At 40.3% G+C, this 20,531-nt stretch overlaps 1 protein-coding gene across 9 annotated transcripts in view; it reads right to left on the bottom strand.

Moving 5' to 3' along the window:
- The window catches only part of ksr1a (kinase suppressor of ras 1a), a 177,401-nt gene that overhangs the window by 9,492 nt on the left and 147,378 nt on the right, over window positions 1–20,531 (bottom strand). For 5 of the 9 annotated variants that reach the window (XM_080210873.1, XM_080210868.1, XM_080210874.1 and 2 more), the window contains exons 11-19: window positions 19,367–19,408; window positions 19,055–19,112; window positions 12,735–12,783; window positions 12,104–12,495; window positions 11,042–11,138; window positions 10,236–10,369; window positions 7,510–7,641; window positions 7,131–7,266; window positions 5,943–6,076 (exon numbers count right to left, since the gene is read on the bottom strand). In XM_080210873.1, coding sequence (XP_080066999.1) covers window positions 5,943–6,076; window positions 7,131–7,266; window positions 7,510–7,641; window positions 10,236–10,369; window positions 11,042–11,138; window positions 12,104–12,495; window positions 12,735–12,783; window positions 19,055–19,112; window positions 19,367–19,408 — 1,174 coding nt within the window. Of the gene's footprint in view, window positions 1–1,232; window positions 1,267–1,782; window positions 2,641–5,942; window positions 6,077–7,130; window positions 7,267–7,509; window positions 7,642–10,235; window positions 10,370–11,041; window positions 11,139–12,103; window positions 12,496–12,734; window positions 12,784–19,054; window positions 19,113–19,366; window positions 19,409–20,531 lie in introns of those variants that run through there. The other 4 variants (XM_080210872.1, XM_080210871.1, XM_080210869.1 and 1 more) reach the window with 3 other exon arrangements.

The raw sequence follows: 20,531 nt of genomic DNA, 5'->3' as shown, positions 1-20,531 counted from the left end.
TAGGAAACATTAATGTTGGAAACAACTGGTTCATTCTTATATTATTCTACAAATGGATATATTAATGCATGCATCTGTATCTAGATTTCTATCACAAATCCTGGATTTCAAATTAAATTAAATCGGATCCCTCTGTGCAAAGCCTAATAGTTCTTTGAAAACACCTTACGTCTAGGAATGCTAAAGCCACATGCATTAATTTGGGTATCGGCGCCCTCTGGAAAGTGACCTCTCAGTGTACGTAGCTCACATGCTGCTATAGGATAGTGGGAAGGCATCGCAATTTGGTAACTTACAGCTTTACTGTATGTTTATTTTCAGGTTAGTGAATGGAAATTTCTGTCCAACTGAGGGGCAATATAGTATACAAGGTGTTAAAGCACACCATCTACAGGGAAAGAACAGGTTGAGATTGTTTTGGGCATAATAGCAGAAGATAAATTCAGCAACACGATCATTTCCTAGCAGTGGGACCAGATGGTCTCATCTTTGGCCGATGGTGCATCACCTCCCATCGCGAGAATGACGCCACGGGAATGCCACAGAATCTCCCCAGAATCTTTAAACCAAAAGGGGCAGAGTTATTTTTGGGTAATTGTGATTACTTCAGCCAGGTTAATGACTTTGGCTTGCCAGAAAAGAAGTACCTGACAAGTCCTAATTGATGGTTAAATCAGGGAGCTTCAGGCTCCCTATTTAAAGCAGGTGTGTCAGACTCCCAGCTTGCATTTCAGCACAGAGCAACGGGAGAGCTGGCTGTGTGAACACATACGGTGTAAATAAAGTAACTTGGTGATGGGACTTTAGCCTCTTTGGAGCTATTATAGTAATTTATCTTTGTTTCTCAATTCTACTGTATTAAGTGGCACACTGGCACATTTACAACACAATATTGATGATATGATATGTGAGATGAAATGTTTGCTGTAGATTAGTTCTTACTGTTCAACAAAGCTGGATCATCCAAAAATCCCACACCAGTCACATTACTGGAACACCTTAGCCCAGATAAATATAGAACTATAAACAAGTGTTTGGTAACATCCTGTAAATTTTGCAATAAATGGTAGTCTCAAAACACAGGAAAGGTCATTTTGTTATCCAGTCACTGGAAAATATCTGCTTATCTAAAAAAAAACTTTTTGGTCTGTAGATCACAAAGGGTTGGATACATTAAAATGTTGAAACTGGGAAGGAGGTTAGAATGTCTAAAATTGAAAGCAGTTACTCACTACTTGCTGCCGTCTCTTTTTTCAGAATGACAACCTAAATGGGATACAGTACATTGTTTAGAATGAAGAGACAAATCTTTGAAGCCTAATATATTAGCAACGCATTTTGATGTCTTTTTCCCCAATCACAGTTCATGACAAATTAATATCAATAGCACTGTTATTTTTGACCAGCAAATTGGCTAGTTATATATTTGCATAGTTCCAAAATACCAATCAGCAAAATAATTAAATACAGCTTCTTTATGCCATTATTTTAGCATTAAACTATTTGGTTAGTGGAATAACAGCTTTGTTAAACAGTAAGTTAACTACTTTTTCTAAATTTAGCATATAGACAATGGAAAGCATTTCAAATCTTGCTCTGTACCACTAAACACAGAATACACCATTTGTGTCTTTTGCATTGTTCTCAAATAACATGGTTTATATTACCTTTGATTTACTCCATTTACTTGCCTTGGTTCCACATTCCCTAATATCTTTGCTTAATAAAAATCCATCAACCACAGTTCAATTGACCCAGCCAATGTTTTTTTTTGGGGGGGGGGGTGTGTGTGTGAAAGGGAGAGAAGAGAGAAAGAGAGTGTGTCTGGATTTTTATATCCTCATTGTATGAAGACATTCTCCCCTGATATCATTCCCGAATGGCCTAGTTCTAATTTTAAATTTGTGCCCTGTTGTTCTGGACTCCCCACCAAAGAAAATAATTTCTCTCTACCCTACCAGTTCCTGTAATCATCTTGAACATCTCAGAAGATCACCTCAATCTTCAATTCACAAGAGAATACAAACTTAGATCATGCATCCTAGCTCACAATTTAAACCTTTTCAGCCCTGCTATCACTCTGTTGAACATGGATAGCAACCTTTCCGAGGCCAATACATCCTTGCCAAGATATGGTTCCCAGAACTGTCAATACTCAAGATGTGATATAACCATACTTCGTATAGCTGCAACCTTACTACCAATGATTTGTATTCCAATGCCCTTGATATAAAGGCTGACATTTCAGTTGGATTTAAAATTATTTCCCCACCTTACAGCATGGTAACATGAAGGAAATATTACTGGAGATCTCTCTCAACACTGCTTACTAGCATGTTTAGGTCTGCGTATTAACAGTGAAATATTTGTCAATTCCACCCAAATCAAAACAATCCAACATTTTAAGAAGGGTGTCCACTATTGTAGCTGGTTGCAGCCATGCCAATGCACTTCATACACTGTTATCATCAGAAAAACGACATTAATCAAAAGGCAACTTTTATTAGAAAGAGAAATACTATAGATAAACAGTAGAACGTGCGTGAGCCTGTCAAAGGTCTTGTTGAAGATCACAAAGCAGGGTAATGATGCAAGGCTTGGTGCCAATGATGGTCATGGAGGGAATAAGGATGCCAGCATCTTATAGAACATGATTCAGTCACAAAGATTTAAATATTCCCAAAAATATGAAAGATAATAAGGATATCAGGAATATCAAGGTTTAACAGTGTTCAAAGTTTAAATACAAGTGAATGATGAGGTATTCAAATAAAGGTCAGATGTAGTAGGATCGTACAGGTTAGCAGTCCAGGGTAATGGATGTCCAAGGAGTTACAAGAGGAAACCACAGCGTTCACACAAGAACGGGAAGAGAGATGGAGAAAGATGATGAACAGACCAAAAAGAGAGAGAAAATAAATGTTAGTGATAAGTCATAATAGAAAATATAATGTAAACCAAAGATTTTTAAAAGAAAGTACATTCTCAACTTCCTTTCGTAATCACACACATTAATAATATATTCTGAAGAGTGCAAATATAATGCATGACGCCAGCTCTCAAGCAGAACCTATCTGGTGGAAGCTTCGCTGTCTACACTGGCACCATTTCTGGTAAAGCATGTCTTAATAGACAGTTGAAATGGAAAGCACTTGACTAAACTTTTACAATTCATACTAATTAGAGATTTAAACAACTTCCTCTGGGATATTTGAAGCTGGTGCTTTTAAACCATTAAACTGATTAGGCAAATTTCACCTCAAAATAGGTGGGCTAGTACTTTCAAAAAGCAGGCAGAAACCTCCTCAAAGCTGCATTTAGATTCCTGACACAAATCTGGTTTTCCACTGGATGGAGTGAGCTCAACCAGTGGAACCATGTGACTGAACCAGAAATCCTTAAGGGGGGACCACTGTAGGCCAATCCAAACAAGTTTAAAATACGCTTTATCAATGATTTTTCTGGGGTCAATCTCCTCCTGGTCTCAAAGGTTACATCTACTGCTGGCTCCTCTACATCACATCTCCGCAACCTGCACCCTCAGATCCCCACTTTCCCTTAATGTCCTACTTCTCGCTTGGCTATACAGAGGGGCCACTGGATTTCACGTGCTCCTGAATGACGAGCTGCCAGTCAGCACCCAGTGCTCATTCAAAACTGGTCAAATTTATTGTAATGAGATCAAGCACTAAATCCAGGCATCCCTGTTGCTGTCTACAACCCGCCCAATGCATGCTGAAGACAAAAAAGTTACCTCACTGTTTCCTGTGACTACCTAAATATCCAAGAAGGTGATAAATAGAAAATATGAAGATAAATATTTTTTCAAGTAGCACGCAAGAACAATTTCCATCATAAACTTTAACTGGTGACCGTAATCTGACTATTATTTTAACTGTATGAGGGGACAATTTATCAACTTTCCAATGACTGAAAATTCAAACTGAATTTAATGGAGCAGATTTATCAGGTTGAAACTGGATCCATTGCTGCGGTAAGTAGGTCATTTTAAATTCAAAGACTTTGAGTGCAAGTGGTAAATTGCAATTGCTATGGAAATAGTGAAGTAGTAGAGAAAGCAAACAGATCAAAGACAAGTAGAGTGGAAGCAGGTACAATGTATGGCATATGCTCATGCCCAAAATAAGTTTCATCTTGGTAACTTTTTTTATGGTTGTATGTATATTTATCAGATTTTGATATATATTTCTCTAATCATAGCAATTACTAGCATGAGAAAGAAACAATGAACTTTTGCAAAACTTTACATGCCAGAACATAAGCTCTCAATTTAATTTTGAACCATTAACAATCTCTGCTGGACCGTCAGGGAACGTCTTGGACTAATGATCTCATAGAAAGAAAAGTTGCGTCACTCCGAGCCCCTCACTCAGATTGCCCACTAACTGTATGCAGAACAGGGTTAATAGAGGCCAAATGCATGCCATTCCTGTCTACTCATTTTTAAGCTTATGACTGGCCCAACACAGGCAGAAAATTCTAAACAATTAAAGTAATTAGAATATTAAATTGCTATAATTAAGCATATGTAAATCCATGTATAAAAGCAAAGTTACAGAATAAGTTAAAGTTCTGCAGTTTAAATGCTCACTTGTGACCCAAAGGAATCTAATTAAACGCCAGAAGCACAAGGACTGAAAAACTAGACCAGATGGCCTTACAGAATGCTAAGAGTGGAGGGGAAGATGGTGTTTGCTGGTGGCATCACACTGGCAGAGTTTGATCCATTGAATCCAGAGATCAGTGGGTAGAGGGCAAAGGAACCCCTGTCATGTTTCCGGGAGAGAGGGGAAAGTGTGAAAAACAATAGACACAGTTGAGGTCACTGCAAACCACTGCTGTGGTGAATTTTTGGTTGGGAGAGAAAGAAAGCTCTATCGGAAGTGCTAGTCTAAAAAGGTGGCATAGGCTGACCAGATGCAAGGGAAGCAGAGAAATTGGGAGAATGGTCGAAGGCATAAAAACTGGGAGAATTCTACTGGGGGGGAAGAGGAGGAGGAGGAGGAGATGGTGGTGGTGGATTTTCCCAGCCCGCTGAGTTGTTTCAGCAGTGCAGCAGGCTAGGAGACTCAAGCAGAGGCCTTTTAGTGGGCTCTCCACTGGGTACCACGGGTCTGAGAGTATATGGGTGCCGAATTTCCAGCGCTGTCAACTCCACGCCAGGAATTGGCGCAAAGCTGTATAATTTATTTAAATTGGAATTTAAACCTCACGAGCAGGCCTGAAGACTTCAATGACCCCAAGCTTCCAGTCACTTGTCATTTTAATTCCCACCTCATTCCCACTATGACTTTTCTGTTCTTGCCGTGTCCCAGTGGAGTTCAACATAAGCTGGAGAAACAGCAGCTCAATATTCAACTGGGCGTTTTATAGCTTTTTAGACTCAATGATGAAATCAACAATTTTATACTGAAACTAATTCTGCCATCTTGTTTCACTTCAGTTTCTGCTTTTTCTTCTTCTCTTGCTTCTCCCTGTTCCTTTTCTTTGCTTCCAGCTGGCTGTTTTCCATTACCTTGTGATTCACATCTCTGCTAGATACATCTTTTACTATTTCACTTGAACAATTACCCCTCTTTTTGGTCTTGCACTATCAATCCTTTGTCATTTAATTTCTCCTGCCCTCCACCCAAGCACAGGCATTCCCTCATGCTATTTTTCCCTTCTCATTATTCCCTTGCTCAAAAATCTATTGCCTTTCTAACTTTGTTCTGTTCAGTCACAGGCCTGAAACTTGACCTCTTGCTTCTCTCTCCACAGATGTTGCCAGACCTGCTGAGCATTCCCAGCTTGTTCCCTTTTAAACACAGGTTACAGGCAACAATTAACAGTTGAGTTGGACTGGAAGAAAACTGAATGCAACCCAAGCAGACTGAATCACTACAAGGCAAGGCACAAAACAAAATTATGGAGATACTAACTCTGCTGATTTCCAGAAGTGGCCAGGATGAGAAAGACGTCTGTTGAGTTTTGGCAGTTTTTCAAGCATGTCCATCAGCTGCGTAAAAGTTGGCCTTTCATTTTGATCATAAGACCAACACGCAGACAGAATTTCCTATAAGGCAAGCAGAACAAGTAGTCAGTCAGTATTTCAGTCCCTCCCTTGTTATGAGATGTAGATCAGTAAATCTGGGTCAGTCGTTGAAATGGAAACCATCTTTGGGTGCAATGAGCTTTTTTCTACTTCCAGTTTTATCTAGTTAAATTCTGATTTGACTTATATTACTGTAGTTATTCATATGATCTGTATCACTAAACATTTCCTATATCACGTCAGCCTTTTAACCACCTTATTTTCGATTGTGCGTGATTCTATTTCCCTCCCTCCCACTTCCCCCTGTTCACCTGTAATCTCATTCAGTTCTGCCCTAGAGTTTACATCAGTTTCTTTTATTTATAATAGATTAGTGATAGTTTGAAGGTTGTATGTGCAACACTTAGGCTAATTTTAGTACATCTACTGGGAGACCAGCTAACTGCACAGAGTTTAGGAATTGAACTTTGGATCCAGGGTTAATGAATTACCTGTGAAGCCACAGGGGAAGTTTAACCATCATTCAAAACATGGAAAAGAAGACATGGTGTCAAATTTAGCTTTCCCAAAAAGTGTGCGCATAAAACATAGGTTTTCAAATACATTTATCCAAGCTCCCCTTAAATTTCTTTGTTCAAATGAAAGGAGTTACGTGAACAAGAGAAGTTAAAGTTAAAAGTTTATTTATTAGTCACAAGTAAAGCTTGCATTAATGCTGCAATTAAGTTACTGTGATATTCCCCTAATCGCCACAGTCCAGAGCCTGTTCGGGTCAAAGCACCTAAGCAGCATGTCTTTTGGACTGTGGGAGAAAACCGAAGCACCCGGAGGAAACCCACATAGACACAGGGAGAATATGCATGCAAACTCCACACAGACAGCGACCCAAGCGGGGAATCGAACCCGGGTCCTTGGCACTGTGAGGCAGCAGTGCTAAGCATTCTGCCACTGTGCCGCCCTCAGGCTCAAGTCGCTTCCGGTTTAAAATGCTTTCAACTTTGTCACAAAACTAAAAGGCAGAGATTCTGCTGTCCTGACTCAAAGTAAGAGCTGCTCTGCGATAGCTTTTACTTACCGTCACTTCCTTGCCCAAGGAAATTTGAGCTAATAGATTTTGAACTCCTTTTCCACTGCCAACTTGCCAGATTATTGCCTCTACTGGTTGGTTCTTAAATGGCCATTCTCTTGCTTGAAGTTCATACCAAATAGTCCTGCAAGAATTAGAAAATTAACTGAATATCAATAATGTGCATTGTGGAGAGGTTTTTAAAAAAACTCATATTTTGTCAGTGCTATACTGAAACGTTCAATTAACTGGCTTACTTAGAATGTATCCTGTGAGGGATACTGCAAGAAATTAACTTTTCCACAGAAAAAACAATTATAATTCTTAGAATCAATCGTTAATTTTCTAAGAAATACTAGCTACAATATATAGGCATAATAGATCTTACCCAAATGCATATACATCTCCTGCCTTTGAAAACGGAAGCTTGTCTTCATCCTTGCCCGAATACATTTCTTGGACTATTTCAGGTGCTACATAGCACAACCACCCATTCGGAAGCTTCAGCTCATTCTCTCTCCTGTCATGATTTCACAAGAAAATCAGAAGCCCCCTTTTAAAATACCAGTTTTGAGTATTCTAGTAACTTCAAATAAGAAAACGTACAAGATATTAACAACTTCCCCCTCCTTTGAAAATACCAATTCATGATGGGATACAATGTGCACTGTCAAACCCCTGGCACCTTTTTCAAGTATCCATTAGTAAGTACAAACTTGGAGATATTTGCTGACATGAATCATCACAGCCAACCATCACCCCATCCATACTCAAAATTCAAACAAAGATTTTTCAGCTGCTGAATATTTAGGGAAAGACCTTTGCAAAACTCACAATGCACGAGATGGTCAGGCCAGTGATGCAAAACTCAACTGTAGTTCTTTCATCACCAATCCATCTAAGATCAGTGTAAAATGAGGGAGGATTTTGGTAATAGTTCAATACAACATCACATGTTGGGGGCGATTTTCCTTGCCTGCTTGCAACAGACCAGAAGACATCAACAGAGAATGTTTAGCAGGTTCCCTGCTAGGCACCACTGCCTCTGCATGTCTCCAGCTCCAAGATTTTTGAAGTCATCAGCCCCGTGCTGGAAATCTCCCATCCCTGTCAGCAGTGGTTCACCCCAATGAGATTCACAATTCCTTCCCACTAACAGGGAACAGGTGGCCTAAACTTGCTGGAGTGAACAGGGGCTATTGAGGCCTCTCCAAGGAGGTCAAGTTAAGGATGGAGTCCCCTAGGCACTGTCCAAGGGGCATCTTGGCACTGCCCACTGGGCATCATCAGGGTGGGGCCTACTGGAGGGCAGGGCCTATAGGGAGGGGGGCTGATCGGTGGGGTGGGGGGCCTGCTGCCACTTAGTGCTGACAGATCAGTGCATGTGCAGTGACCCACTCAGTGCTACGTTACTGGCCTCTCCAGTGAAATAGATGCTGTCCCCTGATTTTCAGTATGAATCTTCCTGAAGCATTTCATAGTGCTCAGAGTATGAGAGGTTCATTTTCAAAATCCCACTAAAACACCCAGTGGGAGTTACTCCAGTTTTTACGCAAATTCAGCACTTAGAATTATTTGGGAGAATCGCCCCCACCATTTTTAATACACAAAAAAAATCAAACAAATGTCTTTAAGTAAATCCAACATCATTGCAAAACAAAAAATTATTAGATAAGTAAACATGCTGTTTGTGCTAAGAAAATTACAAGCAATGATTTTAAAAATTCACTGCTGGGATCTGAGCATAATTGGCAAGGCCAACATTCATTGCCTAGCCTTAACTGCTCTCAAGAAGATGGTGGTGAGCTGTTACCTTGAACTGTTGCAGTCCATGTAGTACAGGTCCACCCACAGTGCTTTTTGAGGGAGTTCCAGGTTTCTGACCCAACCACAATAAAGGAATGATGACTTAATTCCAAGTCAGGACCTTGTTTCACTGTAAACATCTGAATCCATGTTCAGAAAAAAGTGTGGGACAGGACTTCAGCAATAATCTGGCAAATCAGAATATTACTGCAGTCTTTCAGGGGTTAACATTATTGTCCTCTTAGTCACAAGAACCAAAATTACCCTTTTCCCAGCACATGGCTGTGATTCATGGTCATCCTAACATTATGGTCAATGTTTCAGTTGGCCTGAAAAAACCCTGCCAATTAAAATAATTTCTATTTTCTCTCAGAATAGAATCCCTACAATGCAGAAGGAGGTCATCCCACCCATTTGAGTCTGCACAGACCACAATGCCACCCAGTCCCTACTGCCGTAACCCCACATATTTACCCTGCTAATCCCCTGACACAGGGGTCAATTTAGCACAGCCAATCAACCTAACCCTCACCTTTGGACCGTGGGAGGAAACTTACGCAGACACAGAGAGAATGTGCAAACTCCACAATTACTTGAGGCTGGAATTAAACCTAGGTGAGACGTTGTGAGGCAGCAGTGCTAACCACTGTGCCACCGTGCCGCCCAAAGCACATTGGAAAGGAAATGTTTACATTAAAATTTAGGAGCTAAATCAAGGAAACACTGGCTGCTTTTTTCATTAACTAATACATTCCAGCATTCCATCCAAACTTGCATTTAAGATTCTTAACCATCGACTCTGGGGCAAAAAGACAGCTTGTTTCAAAATATTAAGTGGGCCACTTGAGGAGGCTACCATTTAACCTTCGGCATATAGTTCCCCGATGTTCTGGCAATTTTATCCTTTGTGGCCCAACCGAACATCTAATGCCTCATCTGTGGTTAGGAGAATCCATGATATGGGACCCATAATTGTTGCAAAATCTCATTTGGGAAATCATCTAAAGCTGTCGCCCCCAACCACTATCCAGCAGCCCCCATTGGAAAGACATGCATGTAGGAATCAGGGTGAGGATCAATCTCCATGTTGCCCACCCTGTAAGAGCAGCCACTCACATTTATTACTGAGACTCTCACGTGAACAAATATTAGTACACACATGAATATTAGCATGGAGGTGAGATTCCAACATGTGGAAGTGTACTCTCACATGAAGAAGGGGAGAAAAAAAATGAAGAGACAAAAATTTCAAGAAGAGATAAGCAAAGTCCTTCGCACACTGATTGTCCAAATAAGGCATTGTCTCACCTGTCCTCTTGTACCACACCAGATATACCAAACAGCCCAAAGTCTGTGATAACAACTTTTCCATTGTCATAGAAGATATTCTTTGATTTCAAATCCTTGTGCACAATACCTCTTGCATGAAGGTACCCCATCCCCTAGAATAAAATAATTTGCAGTTGTACAGTGGGGCATTAGATTAAAAAGGGAAGGAATTAACTGCACAGATGCTATAAATACAAAGACCTCAAAAGAGTATAAATTTCTTATGGTGTTTGGGAAAGGTAAACTGATGCTCAGATCTCTGTCTGGCTAGCCTCTAGGCATGAGGAGTAGAGGAGATGCTATATTTTAGTCAAGTGTACAGTAACAAGAAAGGAGTGAAATGGCAATCAACTGGAAACTTGTGTAACATAAAAACTGTAAAAACATTTTGAAGAATTTAAAGCTGCTTCTTGGAGGGAAAAGTACTTCTTGCTTTAAAGCATCACGAGAGAGAGTATAAGTACAGTCGCTGTTAATAAGTTGGAAATCATTTGCAGGAAATATACAACAGGGAAGGAAAAAAGCAATTGTGTAGCAAGGATCAGTGATGTTTGGTGAATGAATGCAGACCCCAAAGATAGAATGAAATCACTGTGTAACACACCATCGTGATCAGTCATCTAACCATTCCATGATGAGATTCAGGTATGTTCTATTCAAAAAGTTAGAAGTATGTGGTACAATTGCCAATTCTCTTCTAGAATAGCACTAATGTCTGCTTTTTTATTAAGAATGCAATCCTATTGTTTGGTGAAGTTCATTATAGATTAGCTACTTGGACTTACTTTTATTATTTCCTGTGCAACTTGCCTCATCTTGTTAATATCCAGTGTGATCTTGGAGTCTCTCACAAATGAAAAGAGCGTTCGTCCTTTACAGAAACTAAAGCATAAAAAAAAAATTCTTGGTTATACACCAAACCTGAAAATATCGTGCAACACTCAAAATTAAGAATTAGGCTTTTTGGGAAAGCAAGTTAAAACTAAGATGAAGGTTCTTAACTGGAAGCTGGTGTGATTAGCGAATATTTTGATTCTCTCAATTAACTTTTAGACTCTTAAAAATCAATCGAAAGAAGGTGGGTTAAACGTATTAAATGGTCAATTCCATCATGTACTAAGGCAGAGAGGCAATAAAATCATAGAATCAAATCAAATAGGCAGAAGGAAGCCATCGGGCCCATCGAGCCTGCGCTGACAACAATTCTATCAGATCTTATCCCCGTAACCCCATATATTTACCCTCCTAATTCTCCTGATACTAAGGGTAAATTTAGCACAGTCAATCAACCTAACTCTCCTTAGGAAGGTTCCTCCAAGGAAGAAACTGGAACATCTGGAGAAAACCGACACTGACACAGGGAGAATGTGCAAACTCCACACAGACACTGACCCAAGCCGGGAATCGAACCCAGGTCCGTGGCGCTGTGAGACAGCAGTGCTAACCACTGTGCCACCCCATGCAATTACACAATTCTCCTCAAGCTTCTTGTAATGCCTCTTTGTGAGCCACGAGCAGGATATCTCAAAACATCAATCTATACAGAAATAGAGATTGTCCTTTCCTCAGCAAGAATACTCATCATTTGGAAGAGAGAACTTTCCATTAAGGTGAAGCAGCACCATTTAAGATCAATAGCATGCAAGTGCACTGCCCCAACATACCCCACACAAGAATACCCTCTATTTTTGCCCTATTCAACCAGTGGCTAATTTTGAGAAGAAATAATTAGAAAATAAATACTATTTTGCACAAAACAATTCAACGCAGCATCTGAAATCTTACATGCTGATGATCATCACAAGATTACAATACATAATATATAGAAGCTATGCCCATTTATTTACCTTGTAATAATGGCTAAATGTGGAGGATGCATACAGGCTCCCATGAAAAGTACCACATTTTCATGCCTCGTTTGACGGTAAGTCATCACTTCTTTTTTGAACAATTTTAAATGATCCTGATTATTCCCGTCAATCTCGAGCAACCTTATTGCCACTTCCCCATGCCAGCGTCCTTTGTGAACTTTGCCCCATCGCCCTTTGCCAATCAGCTCTCCAACTTCCAGTTCATGGAATGGGATGTCCCATTCCTGTAGAAAGACACTTGTCTGGCTGGGTTTGCGAGACATCAGCCCTCTGCAGTGGGACATGGTATTTGGCAAGTCATCTACCTCATCAGTCTCACATTCTGATTCTGACTTATTAGTCTCATCATCAAGTACTTGGTCTTCACTCTGAAAGAAATTAGGAAAGGGGCAACTTAAAGATAAGTCAAAACATATCTGACGTCATTAATTTGCTAAACGTCACCCACCCCCCCACCCCGTGCTCCTAGGATTGTGAAAAGCTAGCAGACAATCTATTCCAAGATTTCCACTATTTGCAGACATGAACTGATCACAAAGTACATCAAAAATAAGTTTTACATGTCATCACAGCAATACTTTGCCCTGGTTATTTCTTGCCAACATACCTCTGCATCTATTTCATCAGTTGCTTCAGGTTCAGTTTCCTCTACAGTACTGCAAAACAAAGAATATAATCTATACTTGCACACCTAATAAAAACTTAGCAACATAGGGGTGAAATTCTAATTCTACTCAAATCTGAATGAGAGAAGCAGGCAAGAGGAACCAAAAATCTAACTTTGAGCAGATACCTGAAATTGAAGAGCCACACGACATTACAGAGAATAAAAACAATTTTTGCATTTAAATCCAGTGCTCTTAGCATTAACTTTGACTAAAATGACAGTGTAGAGATGATGTATAGTGCTCAATTTCCCAATCAGTTACAAAGTATCTGAATTTCTCACTATGAATAGGGGGCCACTGTCACTTGTCATAATGGCAGGAGTGCCAATGACTATAGTGTGCTTTCAGGCATTCTGCAACCTCATTGATAATCGTTGACATCAACTTGTCTAACTCAGTAGTATGGGTCGTAGTTGATTGTGATGAGATAAGTTCCAAAGAGAGTGATGAGGTTTACCTCCAAGCTTCACCCATTGTTTGTCTGGGATGTCATGGGTCACAAGCAGCTCTTCAGCTTGCTTAACCTGATGATAGGGAGAGACACGGTGGCAGGATTGTTAGCACTATTGCCTCACAGCACCAGGTATCTGGGTACGATTCCGGCCTTGGGTGGCTGTTTGTGCAGAGTTTGCACTCTTCCCATGTCTGCATGGGTTTCCTCCGGTTGTTCCAGTTTCCTCCCACAGACTAAAGTTAAGTGGATTGGCCATGCTAAATTTTCCCTTAGTGTCCAAAGATGTGTAGATTAGGTAGATTAGCTACGGTAAATGTGCAGGGTTACAGGGATAGAATGGAAGGGTGGGCCAGGGTATGATGTGTTTTTGGAGAGTCAGTGCCAACTCGCTTGGCCAAGTGGTCTCCTTCTGCACTGTAGGGGTTCTACTGTTCATTACAAACACTTTGCTGGCTGATAGGGTCCTTGATCCCATTGCTTATGAGAACTGAAGCACTTCTCTTGTTTTTCCTCAGACTAGACGCAATTTCTTGGTGATGTGTAGATGTGCTTCAACATTTCTTTTTTCATCTCCCTGGCAATAACGACTCTAGCTCCTTTGTCCAAGATGCCTTTTTGGGCAATCACTAAATCTCTGTTTTCCCAATAATCTCATCTCACAGACAGGTTCTTCAGGCCATCCTTTCATCACAACCTCCTTTAACAGATGCAAAGTTGCATCTCGTAATGTAGCTTGCTTGATCTGAGCAACATGCTTGTCTGTCAGATTGAATGTTTCTACTGGACTGATGACTTCCAGATCAGTCCAGGCTGTTGCTTCTCATTAGATCTGGAAGATTTCACACTCTGTATTAGCATCACCAATTTTCTTCAAGGGGAGTGTAGCTCCTGATAGCAGGTCAGTGATTCTCCTGCTTGAACTTCCCATCCAACTAATATCTCTGCAAATGAAGTAACATCCTATTTAACATCTACTTTGGTGCAGATAGATGCAGTTTGAGAAAGATACTTTCAAGCGGCTTGTGGTCAGACTCCTCCATTATGTTCTCTCTCCCAAACAGGTATTGATTAAAATGTTCGTATGCTAAGACAATATCCAGGCACTAATCTGTGTATAGCATGTTGACACTCATATGCTGTTGACACTCTGGATGCAAATGCAACTGGTTGTACTTGCTGCATGAAGGCTGCTTAAAGTCCTGTCTTGTTGGCATCACAACGCAGGTTGACTTCATCGTTGACATCATTGTAGCTCAGCCCTGGCATCATCAGCACTTGTTGTTTGATGCAAATGAAAGCTGCTGCTTCTTCTGTGCCCCAATACCACAGAACATCATTTGTAGTGAGCCTGTGTAGGGATTCACACTGGAGACAAATTGGGCAAGAAAGAAGATTTGCTAGGTAGTTCACAAATCCAGCAAATCGTTATGTCACTTTTACATCTGTTAGTTGCTACATTTCTGCTACTGCTCCTACCTTGTCACAATCAAGGCAAACTCCTTTCATTTGCAGTACATGATGTATGTACTTGACTTCAGTCACCTTTAGGTGCAGTCTCTTCTTTTCAGCTTCATGTTCATCTGACAAGCTAGCTTTAGCTCATCAGATTCTGATCATGGTTTGCGACTGTTTCTTCTATCACATTTCCATTTCTATTGACTAGCAGATCATCCACAATTGCTTCCACTCCAGAGTGTCACTGTTAGTGTGGATACTCCCTAGAGCAGTAGAAGTAGCAAACAGCATATGTAACAATCTGTATCACCCAAATCACATCCAGAATTTAAGTCAGGAAGCTGTTGCTTTCATCCAACCTCACGTGCCAGTCTACTACCCTAGATGTGAAGAATGGAAAGCCTTGGCAAGTTGTGGCAAAATTTCTTCAATGAATGACACTGGGTAGCGAGATCTCATGCACACTCCACTCCAGGGCTTTTTTCACTGCTGCCACGCTGTTAATCCAGTCAGTGGGAGTTATCACTGTCTTGATTACTCCCAGGTTCCTCAATCTTGTCTTTCAGGCTGGACTTAAGAGCAGCTGGAACTCTCCTCAGGAGTTGCGGACTTCATCAACTATTCACTAGGAAGTGAGATCGTGAAAACACTTTCAATAACGTTGTGCCATGCAAAACAATGCAAACCTCTTCTGGTACCTGGAGGGCTACCAATTTGAACTTTCTCAACTGAGACAAGTGGATTTTGCTTAGTGCCTGGAATGGCAAATCTTCTTTCTTTCCATTGCATTGATCTCCCAGCTTAATTTGGAATTAGCATTGTATCATTATAAAGCCTCAACATTACCTTTGATGGCTTCATTTTCAGGTCAGCATTTTTACACAGGTCTGCAAAGTTCATGATCTTACATGTGGCACCTGTTTCTACCTGACAATTCATATTAACTTAATGCACCCCTTGGATTGAGAGGTCTGTTTTCGTGCTGTATTGCTCTATGACTTTAGAACAGTCACAGAGGTTTAAGCATGGAAACAGGCCCTTCGGCCCAACTTGTCCACGCCGTCACTTTTTTTTAAACCCCTAAGCTAATTCCAATTACCTTCATTTGGCCCATATCCCTCTATACCCATCTTACCCATGTAACTATCTAAATGCTTTTTAAAAGACAACATTGTACCCGCCTCTACTACTACCTCTGGCAGCTTGTTCCAGATACTCACCACCCCATGTGAAAAAATTGCCCTTCTGGACACTTTTGTATCTCTCCCCTCTCACTTTAAATCTATGCCCTCTAGTTTTAGACTCCCCTACTTCTGGGAAAAGATATTGACCTGTGCCCCTCATTATTTTATAGACCTCTATAAGATCACCCCTCAGCCTTCTACGCCAGAGAAAAAAGACCCAATCTATTCAGCCTCTCCTTATGACCCAAACCATCAAGTCCCAGTATCAGCCCAGTGAATCTTTTCTGCACTGGCTCCAGTTTAATAATATCCTTTCTATAATCGGGTGACCAGAACTGCACACAGTATTCCAAGTGTGGCCTTACCAATATCTTGTATAACTTCAAGACATTCCAATTTCTGTATTCAACATTCTGACCGATGAAAGCAAGCATGCTGAATGTCTTCTTCACTACTCTGTCTACCTGTGACTCCACTTTCAAGGAGCAATGGACATGTACCCCTAGATCTCTTTGTTCTGTAACTCTCCCCAGCACTCTATCATTAACTGAGTAAGTCCCGCCCTGGTTCAATCTACCAAAATGCATCACCTTGCATTTGTCTAAATTAAACTCCATCTGCCATTCATCAGCCTGCTGGCCCAATTGATCAAGATTCCTATGCAATCGAAGATAACTTTCTTCACTGTCCGCTATGCCACCAATCTTGGTGTCATCTGCAAACTTACTAACCATGCCTCCTATATTCTCATCCAAATCATTGATATAAATGACATTTAACAGTGGACCCAGCACTGGTCCCTGAGGCACACCGCTGGTCACAGACCTCTAGTTTGAAAAACAATCCTCTACAACCACCCTCTGGCTTTTATCAAGAAGCCACTTTTGTATTCATTTAGATACACGCTGGATCCTGTGAGATTTAACCTTATGTAACAACCTACCATGCAGTACCTTGTCAAAGGCCTTGCTAAAGTCCATGTAGATAACATCAACTGCACTGCCCTCATCTACCTTCTTGGTTACCCTTTCAAAAAACTCAATCAAATTTGTGAGACATGACTTTCCACTTGCACGATCATGCTGACTGTCCCTAATCAGTCCTTGTGTCTCTAAGTGCCTGTAGTCATCATTCCAGCAGTCATAAAAGTACATTTTCTTGAGACTTGATCAGGTCAACTCTTCCATGGTGCACAATGATTCTTCTGGATCATCATCTAATCCTCTCCAGCTAATCATCTAATCCTCATCCGTACGGATGTGCTTTTCTTCTTTCCAGCAAAATTCTTGTGTGCAAAGTGATTCAGCTTCCTGCAATTACGGCACTGATTTCCCCACACTGGGCATGTTTCCTTTGCTTCCACATGGTGTCTTTCCTAATATTTACAATCTGGACCCTGGTCTTTACCTTTTTGCTAGTCCTTTTGTAAATATGTCTTCCTTTTCCCTGTTGCCTTGTACTTGTAAGGGCTGTACTGCCTCTCAGCTTACTGCAAAGTCTCTTCTGCTCCCCCATCAATACTTTCCAGCTGATGATTGACAATGTCAGAGTTTCTGAACATCAGTAACTACCTTGAGGTTCTCTTTGGTCAGCAGATGTGCTGTCACGGTGGGATCTTTTGGTCCTAAGACAACCCATCGCAGATCAGATTACCCTTCAGTTGTTCAAGCTCATAGGATTCAGCTGGATGCCTTAATGCAGTCACATGTAGACCAATATTCATCCCCTATTCCAGACTTCTAGTATTGAATATGCAGCCTTCATAAATAACAGTAGAAAAGGGTTCAAAGTGGGTTTACAAAGCCTCCAAAATTTCACAAGACTGGCTTTTCTGCTCTTCATAGAACCTCTACACTATAGAAGGAGGCTATTCGACCCATCAAGGCCTGCACTGACAACAATCCAACCCTATCCTGTAACTCCACATCTTTACCCTGCTAATACCGCCAAAACTAGGGTCAATTTAGCATGGCCAATCAATCTAACCTGCACATCTTTTGGCTTTCAGTGAGTTCTAGGGAACAATACAACTTGAAGCATTTTTTCCCAGAACTGATAAAGAGTCGCAGCTTTTATCTGTTAGTACTTCGTTTAACTCCGTGGCAGTTTCATAGCTCCACCATTGAGACTGGAAAAAAGTCTGATTCATTCTCAAATTCCACCTCATCTCCATAGGAGCAGGTAGTCGAATGTTCAAAGACGTACTGACTCATCCAGCAATCAATGCCCTGTGCAAAGTTTTAATTATTCTTGGTTTCTTGTAGTGGTGGAATCTCTCACAGCTATCAAAATCCACTCAGTTTCAGCCTCACACTCCTGACATCTTGTTCCAAAGTGGTGGATTAAAATGGCTTCTGCTCTCAAGCCTTTATACACAAAGGATGACATCAGACACATGACTATGGCAAGTCACACAAGGCTCTTCTCCAAACAATGGCATTGATCACACACAAGCAACCTGATTGCAAATACCATCTCAAACTGACAATAAATTTTGATTTGATTTAATTTCCAGCTCACTGTCAACAATGCTGAACTCTGCATTGATGTCTAACCAATGTATTATACTGGATCAAGATTAGCACTGGAGAAAGGCATTAGGCAAAACATGTATTACAAAGAAGAAGTGACATTGACTTTTGTGTGTGTTGTGCTTCCCTTATAACAGGGTGACAATATTGGAGGAGCATAAAGATAAAGACAAAATAAAAGTAAATTGTACTGGGATTGCATTTGCTTTGAATAAAATTAATATGCACTTTTATTTCAAAAATAATGAATACAATTCAATGGCAAACCTTTAAACTAGATGTTTTTTCAATAAAGCTATTTTTTAATAAAACTATTTTCTGCCTTCCACACCACAATCAAACATTCTCTGGTGGGGAAAGCCAGATAGAATAAAACCCATTCCCAAGCCTCTGCTAATCCACAGCCATCATTTGTTAGAGGTAAGCAACTGAATTGCTGTGGTGGTTATTATCAGCTCTGCAACACATGACTGGTACTAGGAAAGTGCTATAGAGGAAATAATATTGACATTATCTTCTTACTTAGCATGCTGTGCATAACTGAATTATCAATGTATTGACTTTTGTTGTCTAATTTTTTAAAAAACATTTGCATACTGTTTTGAGGAAATAAAGGAGAAAATGTAAGTCCTTACTTAGTATCTTCAGAGCTGTCGGGCTGTAAAGTGATAGGCAACGGTGGGCTAGGAACATCTAAATGACAAAAAATTTAAAATAGCAGTAAGATAGGATATTTATCTGATTGTAGAGTTCTATCCAAACTAAGCCACTAAAATAACAAAATGAAAATGACTAAACTAAATACTAACAGTGCACTGTTATTACTACTTCATATACGGTTAGTAACGTGTTGAGGTTTTCTCCCTCCTCAAGAGACAAGTGTAAAGACAGAAAAAAAAGTGAAGGGAAAAATGACATTAGTAGAAGAGACTAGGTTTGTTACTCACCTGGGAAGATAAACTGTTGTCTATGATGAAAGTAGTACGCAGCTTGGGGAAAAGGTCACACAGGCAGAAGAATAGATTACAAATCAGTTAAGAACTCTAAGATAGTAGCTAGCATTCAGCTTTTTTATTAAATGGACTCTTCATGCATTTCTTACTGAAGATCCCTAGAAAGCTAACTTTTTGTTTTTATCATACTTTGAGTAGTGTGATCAACTTGAGAAACAATGGAGAACGGCTGTCAGCAATCTCAACTGGTACCTCTTATCAATCCACTATTTCCATACAATTTTGGTAAAATTGCATTTCACCAAATGCCATCATATTTAGTTAATCTTTTTCCATATTATGTCTTCAAATTCTGTGATACTTCCAACTCTACTTTATTTGTTTTAGAAGAGCAATTAAAAACTGCTAAACTATGAGGGCAAATCTGTGTGTTCTTTTTCAACATACAACTTGTTGCCAGAGTACGTTCCCTCATCTTGTAAGGTGTCAAGTCAGAAAATGTTACAAAAGAATAGAAATAATAGAAATAACAACTCCTGAATTATATCAAGATTCCAATTCAGGAGATGTAACTTGAGTCCCTGTTAACTCCAATGCGAAATTCTTTGTTCTTTAGGAGATGTACGAGGCAAGTTTTTTTTTTACACAGAGGATGGTAGGTGTCTGGAACTCGCTGCCGGGGGAAGTAGTAGAAGCAGATACAATAGTGACTTCTAAGGAACATCTGGACAAATACATGAATAGGATGGGAATGGAAGGATTTGGTCCCCGGAGTAGGGGGTTTTAGTTCAGTCAGGCAGCATGGTCGGTGCAGGCTTGGAGGGCTGAAGGGCCTTTTCCTGGGTTGTAGTTTTCTTTGTTCTTTAGGTTTGATCAATTCTCAGCTGTACAACCTTTTGATAACCTTATTTGATAGAAGAGTGCTCTTTCATTTGTATGCATATTTAATTGAGGTTGAGGAGAGGAGGACTTAAGAGTATGGAAAAGGGAAAAGGAGAGAAAAAGTATTGGGTCCTCCATGCAAAAGCACTTGTTGGTGACAATAATGGGCTTGAGATGATTCAGGAGCCTGCATCACTTTGGCTTCACAGCTAAAAGAAAATAACTTGGCTGTAGACCAAGGAAGGAAAAGGGGAAAAGTAACAAGGTGTTATACATA

This window comes from Carcharhinus amblyrhynchos, chromosome 23, assembly GCF_965287045.1.
Source record: "Carcharhinus amblyrhynchos chromosome 23, sCarAmb.v2.hapA, whole genome shotgun sequence".
NCBI lineage: Eukaryota > Metazoa > Chordata > Chondrichthyes > Carcharhiniformes > Carcharhinidae > Carcharhinus > Carcharhinus amblyrhynchos.
The sequence above is the reverse complement of the archived record's forward strand: the minus strand, read 5'-3'. Positions and strand labels throughout refer to the sequence as shown.